This window comes from Cercospora beticola, chromosome 5, assembly GCF_033473495.1.
Source record: "Cercospora beticola chromosome 5, complete sequence".
Lineage (NCBI taxonomy): Eukaryota > Fungi > Ascomycota > Dothideomycetes > Mycosphaerellales > Mycosphaerellaceae > Cercospora > Cercospora beticola.
The window spans coordinates 3,474,897-3,496,818 of NC_088939.1; the positions used below are offsets into that span (position 1 = coordinate 3,474,897).

The following is a 21,922-nucleotide window of genomic DNA, read 5'->3' on the forward strand; positions in this document are numbered from 1 at the left end:
AGTTCTAGCGTACGGAGGCTAAATACCTCGTATTTACTAGTAAGCCTAAGGAACGACTAATAGCCGATACGCCCCTAACTTTTAATAGATATACTATATCGCTAAGTACTACTAGAACTATTCGTATTATACTAAAAGGCTAAGGTAAACAACTAAGCCTTATCTACGATACCGATAGCTACGTAGTATAGCGTATACGAGGCGCCTACCTAGCGTCTATATACTAACTAGAGGCTATATTTGACCTCTTAGTAGTAGCTTAATCTAAGGTACTAACCTCTAACGATATTAAGGCCCTTAATAAGCGAATCTAATAGCAAATAAACAACCTTAACTATAGTTTAATATACTAACTACTAAACCTTAATTCGATAGTATTATATATCTTTATTAACGGCTTATTCGCAAATAATAAGGACTTCTTATTACAAATCGGTTACCTAATCGTTATTAGTACCGAATTAACCGCTACTAGCTTATTTACCGTAACTAGCAATATCGTCTATTAGAGCTTAACTAAGAGTAAACGCGTAATACGCTTAGTCCTTATATTAGAGATATATACTATTAGCTACGGTATTAATATAGTATTTAGTATTAATACTACCCTATCTATAATCTTATAGCGACTAGACAAACCGGCCTTACTATTAATCGTCTATACTAACTTACTCTCGCTTTACGAATATATAGTTAAGCTCGGTACTACTAAGGAGAAACGCTTAATAATCGATATTATAGTACTAAGGCAGATATACGAGGCTAGAGAGGTTTGTAAGGTACGCTAGATTAACGGAACTACGAACCCTGCCGATGCTATAACTAAGACAATACCGAACAAGGCCTTAATAACTCTTATTAATTAAGGAACTATAATATACGGTATCTAAGGATAGGTTAAAAGGTAAATCTACGCGGTAAGGCGATACGGATTTAGATACGAACGGCTAGCGGCTAATTATAGGCTAGAGATATACTATTAACTGTTAGAGGTATTGTTTTATTGCGTTTTTAGGCGAGTTTATACGAGAAAGAGAGATTGCTAGTATCGGTTTAGCTATAGTAGCTACCTCGTATAAACCGGCTTAAGCTCTAACTACTAGAATATAGATATTCCGTTCCGGTAGTAGTATATATAGCTAGCTCGTTCGCTACCTTCTCTTAAATTATAATATAAATCTTTATATACTACCTTTTATTACCTAACTAAATACCCTCTATAGAGGAGGCTACCTATAATATTATTCTTAAATAAAACGTCTAGCTCGGTAAATCTATTTCTATAATTAGTCTTATTTATACTTAACGATTATATTACTAGCTTATAGGCGTCCTTTAGGCTCTAGAAGTCGAAAATATCTATATAAAGTTAGTTAAAATATAGAAAAACTTTAATATTAGTATCGATACTCTACTTATATCTCGATTAGATATAATAAATATAACTCTAACTAAAAGAAGTCTATACTTATTCTCTAGTTCTAGGCCGAAGAATTTAGCTATTAAGTTATAAGAATATTTATAATAATTTCTAAGATATTATATATATTTCTCGTAAGTACTATTATCTTATTACGAAGTAGAGTTAAAGACAATTCTACGACGAAAGAATAGTATACTAGCCTAATCGAGATATTATATACTAAGATATAGATTATAAGTATAGATCTAACTCTCTAATTAAAGCTAAAGTAATTCTTCGAAGCGAGTTCTAAAAGAGTCTCTAGTATTAAGTAGACTATTATATCTACTTAACTCTAGATATAGAGTATATAATAGCTAAACTAATTAATTAGAAACTAAGAGAGAATAGTTCTAACGAATTCTATAGTAGTTTAAATTAGAGTTATAGAGAAGGTATTTAAAGAATCTAGCCTAGCCTATTTATAGAAGTATATCGAGAAGCCTAATTATATATCTACTATATAGGATTTAGATCGCCTATACTATATAATAGATTTCTATATAGTATAAGTTTATACCTCGAAAATATATACTATAACTAGAAGTAGCTTCTTTCTTCTATTTAATAGCTATAGTATATACTATTATACTAACTATCTAATTAATATCGAAGTTCGGATCTAATCTCGTTATTAGATAGAGTAGACTATATTTAGCTTCTACCTTTCTATTCTTTCGAACTAGCTACTAGAGAGATTCTAGAGCTAGAGCTATAATAAGTATTAATAGTATAAGCTAGATCTACTAAAGAGTAAATAGTAACCTATATACTAAGCTACTCTACTTATCTACTATACTTTTAAGAATACTACTAGCGATAAATTATTCTATTATCTAGTAAAGATTTATATAGGTTATTAAGTAAGTATATAAAATAATAGAATAGACCTCGATAGCGTAAGAAGTAGTAAGCGTTTACTAGAGCGAATATAAGTATTAGTAGCTCGATTAATCTAGAAATATAAAGAGGTACTTATAAATACTCTCTATACTATACTATAAAGTACCTCGTCTATAGCTAGTATAAATAGATTCTATATAAAGAATAGGATAAAAATAAAGCTAGTAAGTAGAACGAGCGCTAGTATAAGCGTCTTCCTATACCTAATCCGATCTATAATAAGCTCTATAAATATTAAGCTCTCTCTATAAAAAGTACTATTATTTAATCTAGCTTACTATAGTATAGACAATTAGTAAGACCCGTCTATTTAAAGGTTACTAAAGCGTCTAGCAAATGCCGGCTGTCCGTATAAGCCGCTAATAAGTACTAGGTCGAATCCTTCTATTATTAAATATATAGAGATAGCTGCTAACTACGCTACGGCTTTCGGGTAGAGCCTAAGCCCTTGCTAAAGAGTTATTGCTTTCTCTACCTTCGTAGCAGCACTCGCATCGAGCGCGGCATTAACCTCGATAAATGCAATAGACGCTTTATACAGACCTTTGTCGCTACAAGTACGCACGTCTGACTAGACCGGCTTCGGCATACTAAAATCAGCAGCGTAAGGATTTTGATACTGAGAAGTGAGATGTCGTCTTAAACGAAGTGGCTGATCTCAGGCAAGCTTGCAGGCTCTTGCACGCCACAAGGCTATACAGGTAGTTATGAGTCTACGCCCGTGGCCAGAGCACGGAAGAACTCGAGTTTGTGATCGCACGGCATCGAGACCTAGTCTAGGTGTGCATTGCGCCTCGAAATCGCGCAAAAAGTATGAAACCCTCGCAACTGCAGTAACATGCACAAATTGCTGGAGACCATGGTTTTCTCCTCCAGGATTTCCCCGGATTTGTGTAGACTAGACCGGAGACCCATGTGTCGAAAAAGGTTCATCAAGTCGGGTTTCCTCATCATCCACGCCCGTCAAGGCACTCGGAGGAACTGACCTCTTTCGACACTTCCGCACGAACATGACCAGAAAGGTCCTAGTCAAGTTGTGAGTACTGTCAACGTCTGTCGGCGTGGTTGTGCATTGTAACTTGCTGCGGCGAAACTTCATCCCTGGTCCCGATCTCGAACCGAACAAATGCACACGGCGGCACTCTCTCTGCGCCGGGTAGTTCACACGAGCGCCCGAGATCGACGGCATCCCTACTCGGATCTGCATATCGACCATTTCCCCGAGGATATGCTGCGCCGAGGAGGGGTCAAGTGGGATACGATACTCCGTCGCTTGTAGCCAGCATTCCCCGCTCCAAGGCCTGACTGCTGCTGGGCTACGATATCCCAGCTTCCCCACGTCGACTGTGAACAAACACCCTCTGATCCCCGCCTACACGAGGTGAGTCGCGGAGCAGCGCTAGCGAAGCTCTGCATTTGAACTGTATCGCGTGAAACCCGAAGTAGTTCAAGACAAGGTCTACTTGCACCCCACTTCTTCAATCTGCAACTGCAGTTCGTCTGACTTAGGTAATTACGTGCCAGTGCGATGATGGATGATTTTCAAAAGGTTACGCCGTAATACCGGCAAAATTATCTGTCCACCCAATGGATGTCGATGTCGGCAGCCGAGGCTTTGCAGAATCCTGGCCGTCATGGCAGTGTCTTCGTGCGACTCTTTCCGGGGCTCCCGCGTGCACACTCTTGAAGCGCGGACGACGTTTCGAGCATGCGCAAGGACGCTTGAAGACGATGGAATCCCGCCGTCGCCCTCGGAACACGAAAAATGGCCGGAGAAACGAGTGGTGGTCCTACCGACAGCCCTGTACGTGGTCGACCTCCACCGGTCTGGGACTGCCTCCGCGCTCGCTTCGGACACCACGCATGTACAGTGACCTCTCAAAAGTCTGTCCTCTGACGTCAGAAATTCGCGTGTTTTTGAACGCGTGTTTTCTATAGGATTAATTCAAACCACAACATAAACACGCCACGCACGCCTCTAAGGCCTATCTCTTATAATTACGTTTATAATTATGAGTTCAGTCTATAGTATAGAGCTTAGATATATAGTATAGCGCGTAGTAGCCTAGTAATCGCTAAGATTATAGAGCTAGAAAACGCGCTTCTAAACTCTATACGTAAGGTTATTTAGAACGTCTATAATACTAGTACTATACTCTTAAAACTACGTATAGGACGACTAAAGGCTCTTAATAGATATAGCTAGCGAAAGCTTATAAATCTAGTTAGAAGGAACTCTAAAATTATATATACTAGCCTTAAACGCGAGCTTAGCCTTACTATATCTACCTCTACTCTCCGACGCGTTCTCGACGTATATAATATCCGTTCTTAGAAGATAGTACGTAGGCCTATATTATTAGAGGTTTATACTACTCTTAGACTATCGTTCGCTAAAAAATATATCTATCTAATAGTAGTAGACTAGCTAAAGTTCGTATTTTTAGACGAGTGTTCTATAGAGAGAGGCAGCGGCAAGAAACGCGACTAGGTATTCTATACTCTATACTAGAAATAGAATTAAGAGATAATCTAAATATACTCTAAAGATAGAGGTATCTCTATTATAGTTTAGGCTATAATTAGGAGTAGCCTACGAAGTCCTATTATATACCTCTACGTAGTCGTAGGTAGAAATAGATAGCTTCGGCTATACTAGTAAAGTATAGAGTAGCTAGATACTTATAGAGATAGAAAGAAAGCGATAAAAAGTCTAGAATTTCGACCTAGAGAGATTAGAGAGCTCCTAAGAATACGAAGACGACGCTAGCGCGGTATAACTACTATAAGATTCTAATACTCGACTATAGGATAGCCCTTCTAGGTAGTAAATACTACTATAGATCTAGAGGCTAGAGTAGTAACCTAGGCTTTAAATAGGCTAAAGAGAAGGAACTAAATATACCTAAAAGAAGGCTTTAATAAGAAAGAGTAAGGATAGTAGAAATAGAAGAAAGGAATAGTAGTACCTCTATAGATACTAGGACAATTAGCTACTAGGAGCCTTTTATCTAAAATAGAAGACTCTAAAGTAGACTAGTCCTTCTACTCTAGAGCTCTCTAGAAACCTTAAGTCTAAAGGCAGAGTATCTAATATAAGCTATCTAACTCTATACTATACTTAGAGCTATCTATAAAGACACCTACTACTATTCTAGATATTCTATAAAAACTAGAATTTCTCTAGATATAGGTTATATAACTAGGTACTAAGGAAGGTTAAAATCTAAGTAGGATTTATATAGAAAGATACCTACTCTAGGAACTAGTAAGAAAGAGTTAGATATAGGATTAATATAGATACTAGTATAGAGATAAAGACTATATATATAGGCTAGAGTCCCTAAGCTAGTAGGCAAGAGGATCGGGCTCCTAAGTACTTAATAATATAAGAAATAACTAAGGAAAACTATATTATAAAGGATCTAATAAACTATTAAGATAATATAAATTATCCTAAGGAGAACTAGAAACTATAGAAGCAGTAGGCTATATAGAGCTTACTATAAAATATAAAGACACGAGGAGGTTTTTCTACTAGAGTACTAGTACGAGAGCTTTTCTACCTACGAAAAATATAGGGCGTACTACTTACTCTAGTTAAAAGAGATAGACTAGCGTATAAGAGTTATCTATCTATCTATAATTAGGAGTAATTCTAATAGGTTAGAGTTAGTTATTATAAAGAGAGATCTAGAGTTATAGAAGAGTAGCTATTTAGCTATATCCTATCTCTAAACTCTAGAAGAAGGCCTTCTACTTTAAATTAAAGAAAGTTAGGTATTTATATAAGATAATATACTAATCTATACTATAAAAAAGACTAAGAACTAGTTCCTAAGAATAGGTATTAAGATACTAAAGGACTAGCCTCTATATAGCTCTAACCTTAATCTAATTAAGTACTTTTAGTAGCTTCTTAAGAATATAGTCTATAAGGTATTACCTTATTTTAACGATATAACTAATCCTAATAGATAGCGTAAGGAACTAGAACGTATATTGCTACTAGTATAGAATTAAATACTATTATACCGGATCTATATAGTACTAGAGTTAATACTACGAAGAATATAGGCTATTATTAATACCGAGGGCTAGTATACTAAGTACTAAGACAATAGCGACAAACTAAGGCGACAAAGTAATAGATAAGGTACTTATTAAATTACTTAGGCAGTTTAAGAACTATATAGCGACATAGTGTTGAGAAACACACGATCAAACAAGCTTGAATCAGATGGAGAATCCATGCCAAGTCGCCAAGGTAACAGACTTTTGAGATAGTACTATACTTGCGAGTTGATTGGTCCATGTCAGGATTCTCAGAAAACGAGGTCGTTCAACAGCCTCTGCTATGCTATTCTACCAGATGATATCCTGCTGCCCCAAAAACAGCATCGGAAGGAATTTCTACTCGATCCCATCTCACAAGTGGATCTGCTCGATCCTCCTCTGTAAGTTTGTGCTTGTTCACCCAAGCAAGTAATGAATCATAGTCGTGACACTTGCGTTTTGTAGCAAAGTCGAATTCTCCGGGTCCCCAGGCGGTCGGTATTACTCGAGCATCCGCTGTACACATCACACGCTCGCGCAGAATGTCGATGCAGTGATCTACACGAGTTATTCGTTCTCTTGTTCATCATCCCGTAAGCTGAACAGTGTTGAACTTACTTATGTGAGACCTGTGCTCTTCTTCCGTTTCATTCAGATGTGCACCCCGAGCCTTGTAGTAATCATGATTATAGTATAACGATTTTCGAAGTTGATTCTGGAAGATGTCAAGGCTCGAAAGCTACTAATGGTGATGGGGCAGGAAAGGAATTTACCACACAGTGAAGATCATGAGTCGCCCAGAATTGGACTGCATATCCTTCCCGATGGTCTCCCCACTGCGGGGGCCTAACGTGAAAATAATGCTGTGGATCTAGCCCAAAGATGTGCCCAAATTTAAGAGGAAGAAGCGTTGTGCTTTTGCCTGCGCCGATTTCGTCCCAGGCATTGTCAACATCTGGACCTGGACGGGCAGTGAAGCGACTTCTATTGTTGAACGGATCGAACGTGGAGAAGGCGCGTGTCTTTAAAGACCTGTCTACGCTCTTGTATACTTCTTCGACTATGTCGTTTTAGCTTCCATTGTTTTAGACAAGTCTTGATCCAGGCTGGGGGTACGCACTACCATCCGGGTCTTCGGAGAAAGCGCGGTAAGCTTCCAACCTGCCATACGAATATGCTATGAGCATCGAAAACAGATTGAGCGTCAGGAGTGCAAGGAATATCCAGCAGCTGGACCAGCAGTAGATCGATCGTCTTCCGCGGAGCCTCGTCTTGCTTTCCAGTGGGAGAAGGGCCTCGATCTCTTGTATCATATTGTTCGGCTTCAGTTCTTGAGTCCTGGTAACATATCTGGGGATTGAGGATTCTCGAGACATCGTAAAGCCGAGACGAAAAGGACAAAACCCACTGAGTATACCTTCTTGACAGACTATCGAAGCCGTCACCCAGATGGCAATATCATCTGTCTGTTCCAGAGAGAAAACCTAGACTTAGTATGCAAGTTCTTAGTAACAATAGTAGTCAGGTGCCATAGTCCCGATAGAAGTACAGGCACTCCTGTTGGTTCCCCTCGCGTTCTCCGTCTGCTGGGATTCTGGCTCAATCGTCAAATTTTACGGTACATCGATTTCTCGGCGAAAATACCCTAGACGAGGAGAGGAGTCTGATGCATCCGGGGGTCTCTCAGACATTTCCTCCCTCGTTCCGAGCTCTAGCCAGAGGGTGGCGTGCGACTGACAGAACCCCGCATACTAGACGGATAAAACCTTGTGAACAAGTCTAAGCATTCCTGGTGTTTCTCCGTCCATTCTGCCTTTGCTTACATTCTTATTCGCCTGTTCAGTCTCCTAGTATATGTGTCTCTCGGTGAAACTTACTCAGTAAGACGAGGAGGAAAGTCTCAGTCCAGATTGATTGATGAACAAGGTTCCACCGACTTTGCTCAGCACTGGTCTGACCCTTGTACAGAGTTCCCGCTGGCACGAGTCGTTTATGCCACTGCCCGAAGAGCATAAATATATAGCAAATGTCACTATCGTTTCGTTCGCCAACGCAGTCCGACCTTCTCGCCTAGACAACGCCAACATTCTCAACGACTACACAGACTACCTGTCAAGAAAGACATTTACAATGAAGGTCGCTGTCTTCATCCTCAGCGCATTTGCCGTCAGCGTTGCTGCCAGAGCACTTCCGCTAGGCAAGCATCACGGAACAATGTAATCGCCTTCCAGACGTCACTAATCCTTGCCCTAGCCGACAACGAGCTAGCCAAGCGGACGATCTACGGCGCTGGCAGTGCCTTCCCGTTCGGCTACAAGCGAGCTGCGGACGGTGAAGATGTCGAGAAGCGGACGATCTACGGCGCTGGCAGTGCCTTCCCGTTCGGCTACAAGCGAGCTGCGGACGGTGAAGATGTCGAGAAGCGGACGATCTACGGCGCTAGCAGTGCCTTCCCGTTCGGCTACAAGCGAGCTGCGGACGGTGAAGATGTCGAGAAGCGGACGATCTACGGCGCTGGTAGTGCCTTCCCGTTCGGCTACAAGCGAGCTGCGGACGGTGAAGATGTCGAGAAGCGGACGATCTACGGCGCTGGCAGTGCCTTCCCGTTCGGCTATAAGCGAGCTGCGGACGGTGAAGATGTCGAGAAGCGGACGATCTACGGCGCTGGTAGTGCCTTCCCGTTCGGCTACAAGCGAGCTGCGGACGGTGAAGATGTCGAGAAGCGGACGATCTACGGCGCTGGCAGTGCCTTCCCGTTCGGCTATAAGCGAGCTGCGGACGGTAAAGATGTCGAGAAGCGGACGATCTACGGCGCTGGCAGTGCCTTCCCGTTCGGCTATAAGCGAGCTGCGGACGGTGAAGATGTCGAGAAGCGGACGATCTACAGCGCTGGCACTGCCTTCCCGTTCGACCACAAGCGAGACGCATATAATGACAAGACTACAGAGTAATTAAACTCAAATCGACCTCACTAACGAATACCCAAAGGTCTGCAGAATCGCGCGCGTAGGAGAAGTGCTAGACCATCGCAGAGAATGGTTCCCAAAAGGAAGAAAAAATGGATTCCCGATTTGCGTTTAGCTAAGAGTATTTAAAAGTGAATTTGAGCATGTCGTTCTTCTATGCTATCAACTATCATAGAGAAGGACATATCTAGTATGCTATAAGACCGAACATGTATTCGAGCATTTGTTCTATACTCGGATGCGTCTCAAAAACCGGTTAAGTGCGGGGAGGTTGTGGCATCGCATCCTCTCGGACTACGGACTCGGCGGTTTAGCCCTGTTTCCGACGGTGATACCCAATTCCACGTACGTGTGTTCCCTTGCAGCCTGAACAAATGCTGACGCGAGCTAGTTTAGAGACCTTGCTGGACATTAAGATTGAGTCGCTAATAGCTACGTTGTTCCTACGTAAGGATTTCCTTGTCCGCATTTGCCGGGCCGCTTCGCACGCCTTAGAACGCTATACTACAGGTTCCGCAGCTCTCTAGGAACGCTCATTTCACTCGAACATCGGTAGCCTAGAGTACGATTCGCATGATTTGATAGCGCGTGTTGACTCCGCAGATAGTGTTCCTGCTGCCTATTAGGAAGTTATGCTTTTTATTAGCTATATCCTGGCTATAATTTGTGATCGTTGGACTTCGACAGCCTTGCGATGCGGCCCTCTTATCGGCAAATTTCACGCCGTCTTAGAAAGTTGCGGTACTAGTTTAATAATATTCTATTGCTCTAAGGAACCGAATATTCCGATCGCTAGCCTTGTCTACTACTTATAATAACCTATAACTACGATTTTCGAAGAGCTATAGAACGGGAGCTAGAGAATAGCGCTCTCTATCGTAGGCGAAGCTATAGTATATAGGTATTAATAAGATGTATTCTACTATAGTTAAAAGTGTTCTAGAGAGTAATCTTTCTTACTTTAGGATAGGAGATCTCCGCCTATAGGTGTTTTATATAACGCTTAGAGCTTTTTTAATAGGCTAATCGTATAATCGACGAGCAAGTTAAGCTAGTTACTATATATAATCTCTTCGTATACGCGATATAGCTAGCTTAATACGAATAATATATAGGCTACTAGGTTATCTAGCTAAGCTTCGATCCCGCCTTTTAGCTATATTTAAAGAGTAAGACTCTCTACGATACCTATAATACTCCCTATCGTACTTTACTTTACTATAGGCTATAACTACTTAGCTCCCGTTATAATAAAAATAGCAGATAATAAGCTTATTATTTTCGAACCTAGCGCTCGTTATCTTATAACTACTCGACTATAGAATACTCTATCGTAAGCTTTATTAGTCGGAGGAATAGTAGCCTTTATATATAACTATTACTTACCTAGAAAATAACGTAGGCCGATTCGTATAGTATATAAGATTAATAGAGCGTATAGAGTAGCGCGCTAGTTAGAAGTAATATCTATCTCTCGTTTCGTCCTATTATAGTTTAATTCGATTTAATACGAGCGTAGCTAAAGGGAGTTACTCGGCGAGAGTACTATTAGCGGCGAGTACGACTATACTTTCTAAGATTTAATTATATATAGTAGCTTATTTATAGCGATAGCGATAGTATACTTAGTATTAGGTACGAGTATTATTATATTAGCTTTATTTACGGAGTAGTATTTAGTAGCCTAGATAAAATCTAGAGTAGTAAATCTACTCCTAGGCTAAGCGAGTTATTCTAAGTCTCTATAGATATATAAATAAAGATCTATATAGTATATCTAAGTATAAACTCTACTAGTAGGCTATAAAACTTTCTATAGAATAGTAAGTAAGATATAGGGAAGTAGTCGTAGCTTTAATACCTATAATCGGCCTATTTAAACTAAATCCTAGTAATTCGAGAACTATAGGCTAGAAGATATAAAGTACTCCGAGGGTAATAATAGTATAAATAATCCCGACTATAAGAGAGTATTCTTTTATAAATTACTTTACGAGCTCTAGAATTTTAGCTACCTTATAAACTACCCGATCTATAGCGACTTCTATAGTAGAAGCTATATCTTTCCCGGACCTTAGTAAGTCTTCTATTACTAAGAGTAGCGCTATTATAGTCTATATATCCTACTATCCCGAGTTGCGTATAATTTCCTTAAGTACCTATATAGCTTTATCTAGTACTACTATAGCTATTAAAAGTACGCTAAGTATCTCGCTAATAGTATTAGTATAGTCTTTCGTTAGTTCCTCTCTAAAGTAACTATAGTTCTTCTCGGCGTAGATAGTAGTTATTATATATCCTATTCTACTTTTATAGCGCCTATATATATATTCTATAATAGATATAAATATCTTTATATAAATATAGTTATTTCTAGAATAAAATTTAGAAGGATATACGAGTAGAAAGTATCTAGTATATATTATATTCGGAGCCTATTCTAACTCTAATACTCGGATATATACTTATAACTTATATAAAGTAACTTATATAAAGTAAAGCTAAGCTATAGCTCTCTCTAGCTAACTAGTTAATATCGCGCCTAGAATATAGATATAGAGCGAAAGTAGGCGTTACGACTCGAGCTATTATAGCTTAGAGGCTTAGTAGCTAATCCTTTCCTTATACTTATATAGACTAGAGTTATATAAAGGAGAATAGATTAAGCGAAGCTAAACGAATATAGAGGATCTCTTATAGTCTTATATAGCTCGTAGCTCTTAGGTTTAATATTATAGATATAGAAGTAGCGAGCTCGACTTTAAGCTAGAATTTTATTACTACGACTAAGAATTCTAAGGAAATAGTAGTAATTACTAGTACTTAGAACGTACTATAACGTAGCTCTATCGTTATTCGGGTAGATCGACGCTAGTAACGTAAGTTATATTAGATATAATCGACTCGCTTAAGTCCGCTAATAACTCTATACTATTAGCTTTCTATTTAATATATTCTTCGTCTATTTTTAATAATAAAGGACTAGCGCTCTAATAGATAAGTAGGTATATATAGTAGTATAAGCTATTTTCTATATCGAGCTACTATTTAAGTAATTTAGGTATTATATATATAAGGCAAGTCTAGTAATAATTAAACTCGTACTTACGTAGCTAAAATTTTACGAGATTACTATACTAATACGTATATTAGTTATTACGTACTATCTCGTAATTCGAACGTTTTATATAGTCTATTAGACGAGCGCCGGTATTATCGCTAGTTCGTACTACGTCCTAGTATACTACTTAGGCCTTATTCGTATTTAGACTAGTATATAGTTAGCCTTAATAAGGCGCTTTCCGTGCTCGTACTAAGTGGTTATAAATAGTAGTTTGTCCGTAGAATAAGGCGTTTCTTATATTCGTATAATCCTCGCGATCTACTAAGCTTGTTTATTTACGTATTACAAGTCGCTCTATTGCCTCCAGAAAATCTTCGCAGGACCGCCAAGCCATGCCTCTTCTACCTTGCCGTGCATCGCCTCAATGTCGAGAGATTACCTTCTATTCTAAGCTATTAAATCCCTATCACATCCCTAGCTATCACCACTGCGATATTGCTGAGCCTGCGGGATCTGGATTCATTCGACGCCTTTGGAGGCATATCGCTCTCACACTCAGAGCAAACGATAGTATTTGACACTTGCTAGTTATACGCGCCATTCCGCAGCGTCACGATAGGCAGCCATTCATCATCCTCTCCCGTAGCAAACTCGGTATTTAGTCTATCTGGACTTCGAAATCGTGAGACCACGAATGTTTCAACGCCAAGAGACATTTCCTCCGAAATGCAGCTGCGGGACCTGGAAAGTAACTTGGGTTCAGAGCCATTCGCCATGGGCAAAACCAGCAAGACGCCGAGCTCGACTAGCGATGCTACCCCCACCGAAAGAGTTGAAGCTTGGGACTTGGACGTGCATCACGATGTACCGTACGCCTACAATACATATGTCATTTTGATGCATAACACCTAGCGTGCTATTACTCTTGGGCCGGATAGTGCGCTCCAGCTCGTGTCGATCGGTGTGGCGTCCATAGACACAAGCAATCTTTGGCAGTGCGTCTGGAAGGATGAATATTTCGGCTTCTTCAAATCAGAAAGCTTGCAAATATATGGGTCACAACGGTACATTATTTGGCGAGAGCAGCATCTGCGCTCGCGTCTCTCATTTGAAGGGGCATGAGCTGTTTACGCCACGGCGCATTCCCAAAGGAGGCTATGAGCTGTTGTTCCCGGACTGGGGGAGTTCTTTACTGGTGGTTAGTGTTGTCGGGAAGGACAACAGGCTCGTGAGGACAAAACACGGCGACACTACATGGGAATTTGTCAAGAGGGATGAGCTCTGCCAGAGTCCTTGCTCTCCGGACTTGTAAGTCCATAGTCTGGTTCGTCTGGCTAGCAAGATGATCGGGCGAACCGAACCCCCTACTGATACATCCAGCGCAAGTTGTGGCCACCACCATGTTTTTGGTCTTGAAATGCCATGCAACGTTCGATGGCATTGTTGAAGACCGGATGTAGATAGGTTATAGACACTAAGAACAAACCTTCGGGTACAAACACGACTACTGGACGGGTGCGCAGCTACTCGTACCACTACCACTGCAAAGCCGAACTCTGCTACAGTAAGAGCAAGGACGGTTTAGCTGATCTATCTGACCTCTTATAGAGTAGAAGTTGCAAAGAACTATCTTCTGCCCTACTTAACACGTACGGTCTAGTAGACACAAGCACCACAGTAGCCGCACTCTGAGTCGCACGCTGCAAAGTCTTCTGCCTCTCGTTCAAACTCGTCATGATCGAGGAACTCATGCTTTCCAACAAGTCCGCGAGGTCGACGGTGTGATGGACTGGCACAGCCGCTTTCTCCTTGATTGCTTTACCGCCCTGGAATTTGTGCAACATCCCGACCTTCTTCTGTGCAGGTGTCGGCTGCCAGTACCGCCACCCTACTGGCGCCTCCGCCATGTGCTTTCCCTTGCTGTCGAAAGCTTCGGCCTGAGACTGCTTGATGCGTCTCTCCGTCTCCTCCACGATCTTGTTCCACCAGGCATCACAGAGCTTTGGCCGGTACACATTCCAGAGATTTGGCATGTGGATCACGTCCTGCGTGCTATAATCCAAGATTTCCTTGGCCAGTGGTCTCCGATCGAACACAGCATAGTCGCCTCCGTGCTCTGGGGCGAAAAGCCTACAACCCTTCTTCTTGACTTTGTCCTATTTCATTTTCTTAGCGCTACTAAGAGTCGAATCTCTCTCGATACATTTTGCAAGTCTATTAACATGTTTTCGGTTAGAGATCCTTGTAGTAAGCTGCATTAACTAGAGATCGCAGATTCCTTTAACACGGACGCCGTACAAAGCGTAAAGCGCGTCCGAATTATGCTAGATATCGAAAAAGACCTTAGTAATGTCTATAGACTCGAGGATCTGCTATAGCGTTCGTCTATTAGTAGCTTTTATCGTAAAAACCTCGCTATTTAGCGTAGTAACGTCGACTAAATATACTATATCTCGCGAGTATATAAGTATTATAACTAGAGAGATTATACTATAATAGGATAGATTTTTTCTCTTAAGGTTAATATATAATTTTAGTAGGTAGCTCTTATAATCTAGAAGACTATCGAGAAAAGTAACGAGAGCGCTATAAGTATTAATTAAGATAGCTATTATAGCTACTATATCGATAAAAGCTCTCGAAAAGAACGAAATATAAATATATAATCTATAGTAGCTAAGCTCTACTAGCTATACTTTAACCTAGACTAGAGCTATAGTAGCTATAAGACGAGACTAATAGCTACTACTATACTACGACTTCTAGAACTTTCTACTTATTAACTCTAGGTACTTAAAGTAGAGTACTAGCGACTCTACGAATAATAGCTCTAGACTCTAATAAAATATAAAGTTTATATTAGATCCGTATATAGAGATAGCTATAAAGTATCGATACTAGTCGTCTTAGTCTAGCCTATAACTTTCTATAAATAAAGGTTCTTAGGTTTTATAAGTTAATACTACTCTTTCTTCTTATTAAGTAATAATTAAACTTTTCGTTAATTAATAGAGAGGAGATCGCTATTCGTAGTAGTACTATATATATATACTCTATAGGTAGCTAGATATATAAGAAATAATATATAGTAATCGTAGATACTTATAATATTATAAACTTTATCGATATAATCTATATTTTCGAAGTAATTATTCTCTTCTTCGACGTATCTATTAGTAAGCTTATTAGTTATATAAGTAGTATAGATAGTAGTACTACTAATAATAGAGATAGTAAGTAAAGTTAATATTAATATATTAGTAGTAGTTATAATAGTAGTAATAGTCTATTCTATTTTAGACTTACTTTTTAGTTATTATTCCTCTATCGCGATCGTAACTATACTTCTATAGGCCTAGACTAGGCTAGAGGAATTCTAGATAGCCTACCGATACTATTATAGCTATATATAGACGCTCTAAGTACTATTATACTAGTAAACTCGAAAAGGATACTTCTCTCTATAGAGAGTTTATTACTCGTCTATAAGCGCGAGAGGAGAGACGTAGATATACTAGTTCTACTTAAAGTTATACTAGACCTAGTAACCTTAGTAATAGGTAGGTATAGTAAGGCTAACGTAACTACTAATATTCTTATTACTATTAAATATAACGCGAGTCGCTTATACTACTAATTAAAGAGAGACTAGCGGCGCGCTCTAGTTAAGTACATACTATAGAAGCTATAAGAAAGTATAGAATATTAGCGTTAAATAGCTCTACGTAGTATTAGTATAGTCGAGAATACTTTATATAGATATATAGCTACTAGGTTAAAAGTAATATAAGATAAAGTAGTATACTAGTTCGATTCTTAGCTTAGAGTACTAAAGAAGAGCAAAAAGAGAGTTCGAGTAGAAAATCTTAAGTTAGTTATATAAACTATCTAGAGTTATATCGAAATAAAATAAGTACTAGTAGATAGTAGACTATTATATCTAGTTTATAGAAGAAAGTAAAATACTAAGTCGATCTCCGATCTATAGTAATATTAGCTCTATTCTTCTAAATAAGTATATAATCGGATCTTTTATATCTAATTACTAACCGGATATCTTTATATATATATATAAGAAGCGTACTATAGTAATATATAATAATTATATCTAAGTACGACCTAGTCTCGTAGATACTATTAGTCTACTAATCGTTTAGTACTTCTAATAGAATTATTATAAACTAACCTCTTTAGAGCTATATCTATAGTAAGCCTATCTAACTCTATAGCTATATAATAATAATCGCGTTTCTACTCTATCTCTTTACTTATAATTAGAGTTATAAGATCTACGAAGCCGCGAAATATATAGAGAGCGTAGCGTAAATAGAACTATCTATATCTATAGAGGAATAAGTCTATAGTTTCGAGGTAGCTAGAACTCTAAATAGATAGCTACTCTATTCGCGCCGCCTAAGGCTCTTATAGTCGCTAATAGCTATAGCTATACGTTTAAGTCGTAAGCAGTACACCTAATATTAGCTACATAATCGCCTAGGCGGGTTTAGGGGAGAGCTAATTAGCGCATCGCTAGTAATGTGAACACGGTAGTTCCCCCTCATCTAACTATAACAGGATGATTCATGCCTGGACGGATATGCACACCACGATCCTGTGGCTCGGCTCGCTTCCATGATAGTCTCATGGCAGAGCTGAGCAGGGCTGTCGGCCCGTGCCTTGTCGCTCATTGGGTCGACTTGATGCTCTATCGCCGCACAACCACCTTAGCGGCTATGCATGTGTTGTATACACCTGAAACGAAATTCCTGTGCCACCTGAGGGAGAGGAGGTACACGCTCGAGCTTGCCGGTTTGTTACAGCAAGTCCCACCTCGACTCTGCCTTGTGGTCAATGTCGGAAATCCCGCTACTTCCTCACCCTCCTCGTCTCTCCATCTCGAGCCAACCACTGCTGACATGGTATACTACAACAGAGGATCATTCTCCGGGAAACGTGGAGGGCCAAGTGACCCTGGACGCAGCGCAGGTAATTCCGCGCCTAGTCGACCGATATGCTTCTACCACAAGCGGGGAATATGTACGATGGAACTGATTCTATTCTTCCATCGATGAAGCGCTGACCGAATTTCTGTGTGTAGGCAAATATGGAAGATCCTGTACAAAGTCTCATGATCGAGACGAGAGATCGTTACAGCGAGACAAGAGGGTTGACGAAACGCTGGAGCAGCTGGAGGCTAGGGCTGGTTACAACTCCTGGAGAAGCGCTATTCGGCTACCACCTCAAGAGAATGCCAGCCTAGACAGTCAGTCGCTATGGGACGAGGCTCTTAATATCCGTATGTCGCCGTCGCCTTTCGATCATCCAGCCACCACACTAGGGAGGTCATGTACTGAATGATTGTTCTAGTCAACGGAGACGACCGAGACTGCAAGCAGAGTCTTCCGAGAGATTTGGAAAATGAAGATGACTACTTTGGTCGACAGCACATCCGAGCTCTTCTCTGCGGACGAGCGAAAGATGGTCGGTATCACAGTTTTGTTGAAGTCTCACGATCATTCTTCTTCGTTATGACGCACCCGGCCCTGGTTGACTGCCTTTCTGTGGAGACGTACGTGGGAAACTTGTACAGTTTTATTTCGGGAACGAATGGCACAAGAGCGGTTCCGTACTTTCAGCACGTCTGCGAGATCGCCGGGAGAATCCTCGCCGATCCCACCAGGAAGACGTCGGTGGAAACGATCAACTCTACCCTAGTTGGTCTCCTCGAAATCCTCTCGGAACTACTGCAACGCGAGCGAAGAGCCAGGTTCAACGAAAGTCTTCCGGAGCTACTCGATTCTTTGGAAAACTGTGCTGATACGATGCCGCAAGAGTCTCTAGTAACCTCCAGCTTGATTATCAGTCGAGTTGGAGACCTCCGCTCTGTCGTTGCGCGTGCAAATACCCTGCTGTCTACCGAAGGCGACGCGGGGCAACAGCACAAGTCGACCACAGTCGTCCAAACATCCTACCCGCGTGATATGATAATACCAGGAGGACGCCACGACAACGACAAGGTCGACATCACGACAATGAACATATTTCCCACCCTGGATGAGATCATGAGCGACGCCAAGGAGTTCTTGCCTTCGACCGATCCCGATCAGCCGCACTTTCTCGACAACAGGCGTGAGAGATACATAGACACGTACTTCCGTCTCCTTCGGCACGATGTTCTGGGCCAGCTGAAAAACGACATTGGCAGCTTCATGAAAACTATTGTGCGAGACCCGAAGCAGATGAAAAACCCAATGCCTGTGTTCAGTGACAGTCGTACCTACAGCTACAGCAATGCCTTCGTGAGCTACCTGCTCCTCAAAAAAAGTGGTGGCCTGCAAGCAAGAATTTCCTTTCCACAGCCTCGGTCTTTTCGCAAGAAACAAAGGCCTGATAAACGAAAGTGGTGGGAGGAGTCGAGACGTCTGGAAGAAGGCATACTGCTCTCCTTTCTCTGGATCCAGGAATCTAGTGTCCACCACCTGTTTCTCACCGTTGCCGAGAGAAACACCGACCCAAGAAGTGACAGCAGCCTAACTCACAACGAAAATATGGCGACTATCACAACAAAGCTAGCTACGCAAGATAAGCAACACGTCGAACTGCTGCTGAAGCTGAGCTGCGAGAAGGTTCACGGTGTTATGCTCGAATTTCCACACGTGCTTCCCGCTACATTTACGCCCGTACTGAAGAGTTTACAACATATGCAGCGCCTGAATCGGATGCCTTTTCAAGAGTGGATCTTGCCACCTCGTGTTGAACAAACTGGAAACGCACTCAAAATTCCTCCGCCATTGTACGCTCGGCATGCTGGATTCGAATTCCCTCTCGATGCCGTTCTCGGTCATGGCTCGAGTGCCATGTCACTGCCTTCTATGTCAACGGATCAGGATCTCACTCTGATGGCAGAGTTGGAGACCAAGACGGGGCTTGATCGTGGACAATGTTCGGCGTTGATCGCTGCGCTCACCCGAGAATTTGCCCTCATTCAAGGTCCTCCCGGGACTGGAAAGTCTTACGTTGGAGTGAAGATCATGCAAATTCTCCAGAGCGTAAAAGCGAGGGCCAATCTAGGTCCAATTATTGTTGTGTAAGTGTTGCATCTGCGTGCAGCACAGTCGTAGGTTGAGAACATATTGAAGAAAATGAACTAACAGCAATTCTCAGGTGTTACACGAACCATGCCCTGGACCAGTTCCTTGAGCATCTCATAGCTACAGGGATTCGCAAGATCGTTCGGATCGGAGGACAGAGCCGATCAGAAATGTTGGAGGGTCATAACCTCAGGAACGTTACAAAGTCCGAGTCGAAAAGTAGACAGGAAGGCTGGCAAGTTGCTAGTGCTTACCGCGCGCTAGAGGAACACGAAAATCGGTCGGGGCGCATTTTGGGACGAGTACACGGTGTCAGAAAGCGACCGGAATGGAGAGCTTTCCAACATCACCTCGCCCGAAAGCATCGACGCATATGCGAGCAATTCAACACTGTGGATGTTGATGGCTTCAACGCTGTTGGGCGACATCCTTTCGAAATATGGACATCTGGCATCAAGCAGGAGGACGACGCGATTACGACAAGAGCGCCATCGGCCAGAGCTGTGGATCGAACCACTATCGTCGAGAAGGCAAACCGGAATGTCCAGGCGCTCTCGTATTCCGAGAGACAGGCACTTGTTGGGATTTGGACACAAGAAATTCAAGAAGACGCAGCGGCTGAATTCTTCGAGGTTGTTGAGGATGCAGAACAGAGCCAACGCCAGCTCTCGAATGTCCATGAGGAGGTGAACCGACGTGTCCTGCAAAGTTCGGACGTGATCGGTATCACGACCAGCGGCCTTGCCAAGAACTCCTCGACTATACGACGTGTACGGTCCAAGGTTGTCATATGTGAGGAAGCTGGTGAGGTAATGGAGCCGCACGTCATGTCAGCATTACTGCCTTCCGTGGAACATTTTATCCAAATCGGCGACCACCAACAGCTGCGACCGTCGATCAATAACTTTCTCGACTTGTCCCTCGAAAGCGACCGCGGTAAGCTGCATCAGCTGGATCGGAGCCAGTTTGAACGACTCTCGGTCGGCGAGCCCGGGAGACCGTCTATCCCTCTTGCTCAGCTGAACGTCCAGAGGCGCATGCGCCCTGAAATCTCTACATTGATTCGAGAGACAATCTACAAACGACTGGATGATCACCCAAGCACAATACAGCTGCCCAATGTCGTCGGCATGCGCAAGAACGTGTTTTGGCTTGACCACAACAACATGGAAGATGACGGTGGCGACAGCATGAACCACCATAAGAAATCAAAGTCTAATGGGTGGGAACTCCAGATGGTACATGCTCTGGTACGCCATGTAGTTCGACAGGGCGTCTACTCTACTAGCGACATCGCTGTATTGACCCCGTATACTGGTCAGCTCCAGAGGTTACGCGCAGCGATGCGCCAAGACTTTGAGATTGTCTTAAGCGATCGAGACGAAGAAGCTCTGATAAAAGACAGGTTCACTGCTCAAGACTCAATCATGGAAGAAGCCACTGCCGAGCAGAACAGCAAGAAAAAACCGCTGGAGAAAAAGCAACTTAGCGAGCTTCTCCGCATCGCCACCGTTGATAACTTCCAAGGCGAGGAGGCCAAGATCATCATTATCTCTCTCGTTCGAAGCAACAAATCCCGAAGAGTGGGCTTCCTCAAAACCACGAATCGCATCAACGTCCTTCTCAGCCGGGCACAGCATGGAATGTACCTCGTCGGCAACATCGATACGTACTCATGCGTACCGATGTGGCAAAAAGTCATCGATATGCTTCGTGCTCAAGATTGTGTCGGCCCGTCTTTGGGGCTATGCTGTCCTCGACACGTAGACACAGCGATCCAGGTGCAGCAGCCAGACGACTTTCAGAGGTGCAGCCCGGAAGGTGGTTGCCAGGAACCTTGTAAGGACCGCCTCCCGGAATGTGGACACCGATGTCAAGCAAAATGTCACTCTCGCACGATGCATGAAGTCTTTCAGTGCGAACAGCCCTGTCAACGCCGACATCAACTTTGCAACCATGCCTGCCAGAAGCCCACTTGCGGCGAGCCTTGCGGCAGATGTGTCGTCCCTGTGGATGACGTGCACCTCGAATGCGGCCATACCAAGGACAGTGTCTCGTGCTTCCGCACACAAGATCTTAGCTCCATCAAATGCGATGCCGTAGTCACGAAGACAGTACCTGGCTGTGGACACCAGGTGGTGGCACGCTGCCACGAAGATGTGCACAGCGAAACATATAGATGCTCCACCCCATGCGGCGCACCCCTTCGCTGTGGCCATACTTGTCCGGGCACATGTGGCTTTTGCAACCGCAAAACTCTCGAAGGAAATGTAACCGTGGAACATCATAAATGTACCAGGGTGTGTGGTCGGCATTTCGGAACGTGCGACCATACCTGTCCCAAACGGTGTCATGATGGGTCGGACTGTGGGCTCTGCAC

At 42.2% G+C, this 21,922-nt stretch overlaps 3 protein-coding genes across 3 annotated transcripts; 2 read left to right on the forward strand and 1 right to left on the reverse strand.

Annotated features, from left to right (window-relative positions):
* Positions 1-8,447: 8,447 nt before the first annotated feature.
* RHO25_008579 (uncharacterized protein) lies at positions 8,448-9,372 on the forward strand (the record flags this gene model as incomplete). The annotated part of the gene is made up of 2 exons (XM_065603072.1): positions 8,448-8,463; positions 8,675-9,372. 2 exons carry the CDS (start codon positions 8,448-8,450, stop codon positions 9,370-9,372), a joined length of 714 nt encoding a protein of 237 aa, XP_065459144.1.
* Positions 9,373-13,520: 4,148 nt separating this feature from the next.
* Positions 13,521-14,709, reverse strand: RHO25_008580 (uncharacterized protein; the record flags this gene model as incomplete). Its single annotated transcript, XM_023605061.1, has 3 exons — positions 13,521-13,638; positions 14,105-14,607; positions 14,674-14,709. 3 exons carry the CDS (start codon positions 14,707-14,709, stop codon positions 13,521-13,523), a joined length of 657 nt encoding a protein of 218 aa, XP_023448498.1.
* Positions 14,710-17,367: 2,658 nt separating this feature from the next.
* On the forward strand, positions 17,368-21,385 carry RHO25_008581 (uncharacterized protein; the record flags this gene model as incomplete). The annotated part of the gene is made up of 5 exons (XM_023605060.1): positions 17,368-17,488; positions 17,550-17,747; positions 17,819-19,538; positions 19,616-21,267; positions 21,324-21,385. The coding sequence occupies 5 exons, from the start codon at positions 17,368-17,370 to the stop codon at positions 21,383-21,385; spliced, it is 3,753 nt and encodes a 1,250-aa protein (XP_023448499.1).
* Positions 21,386-21,922: the final 537 nt, after the last annotated feature.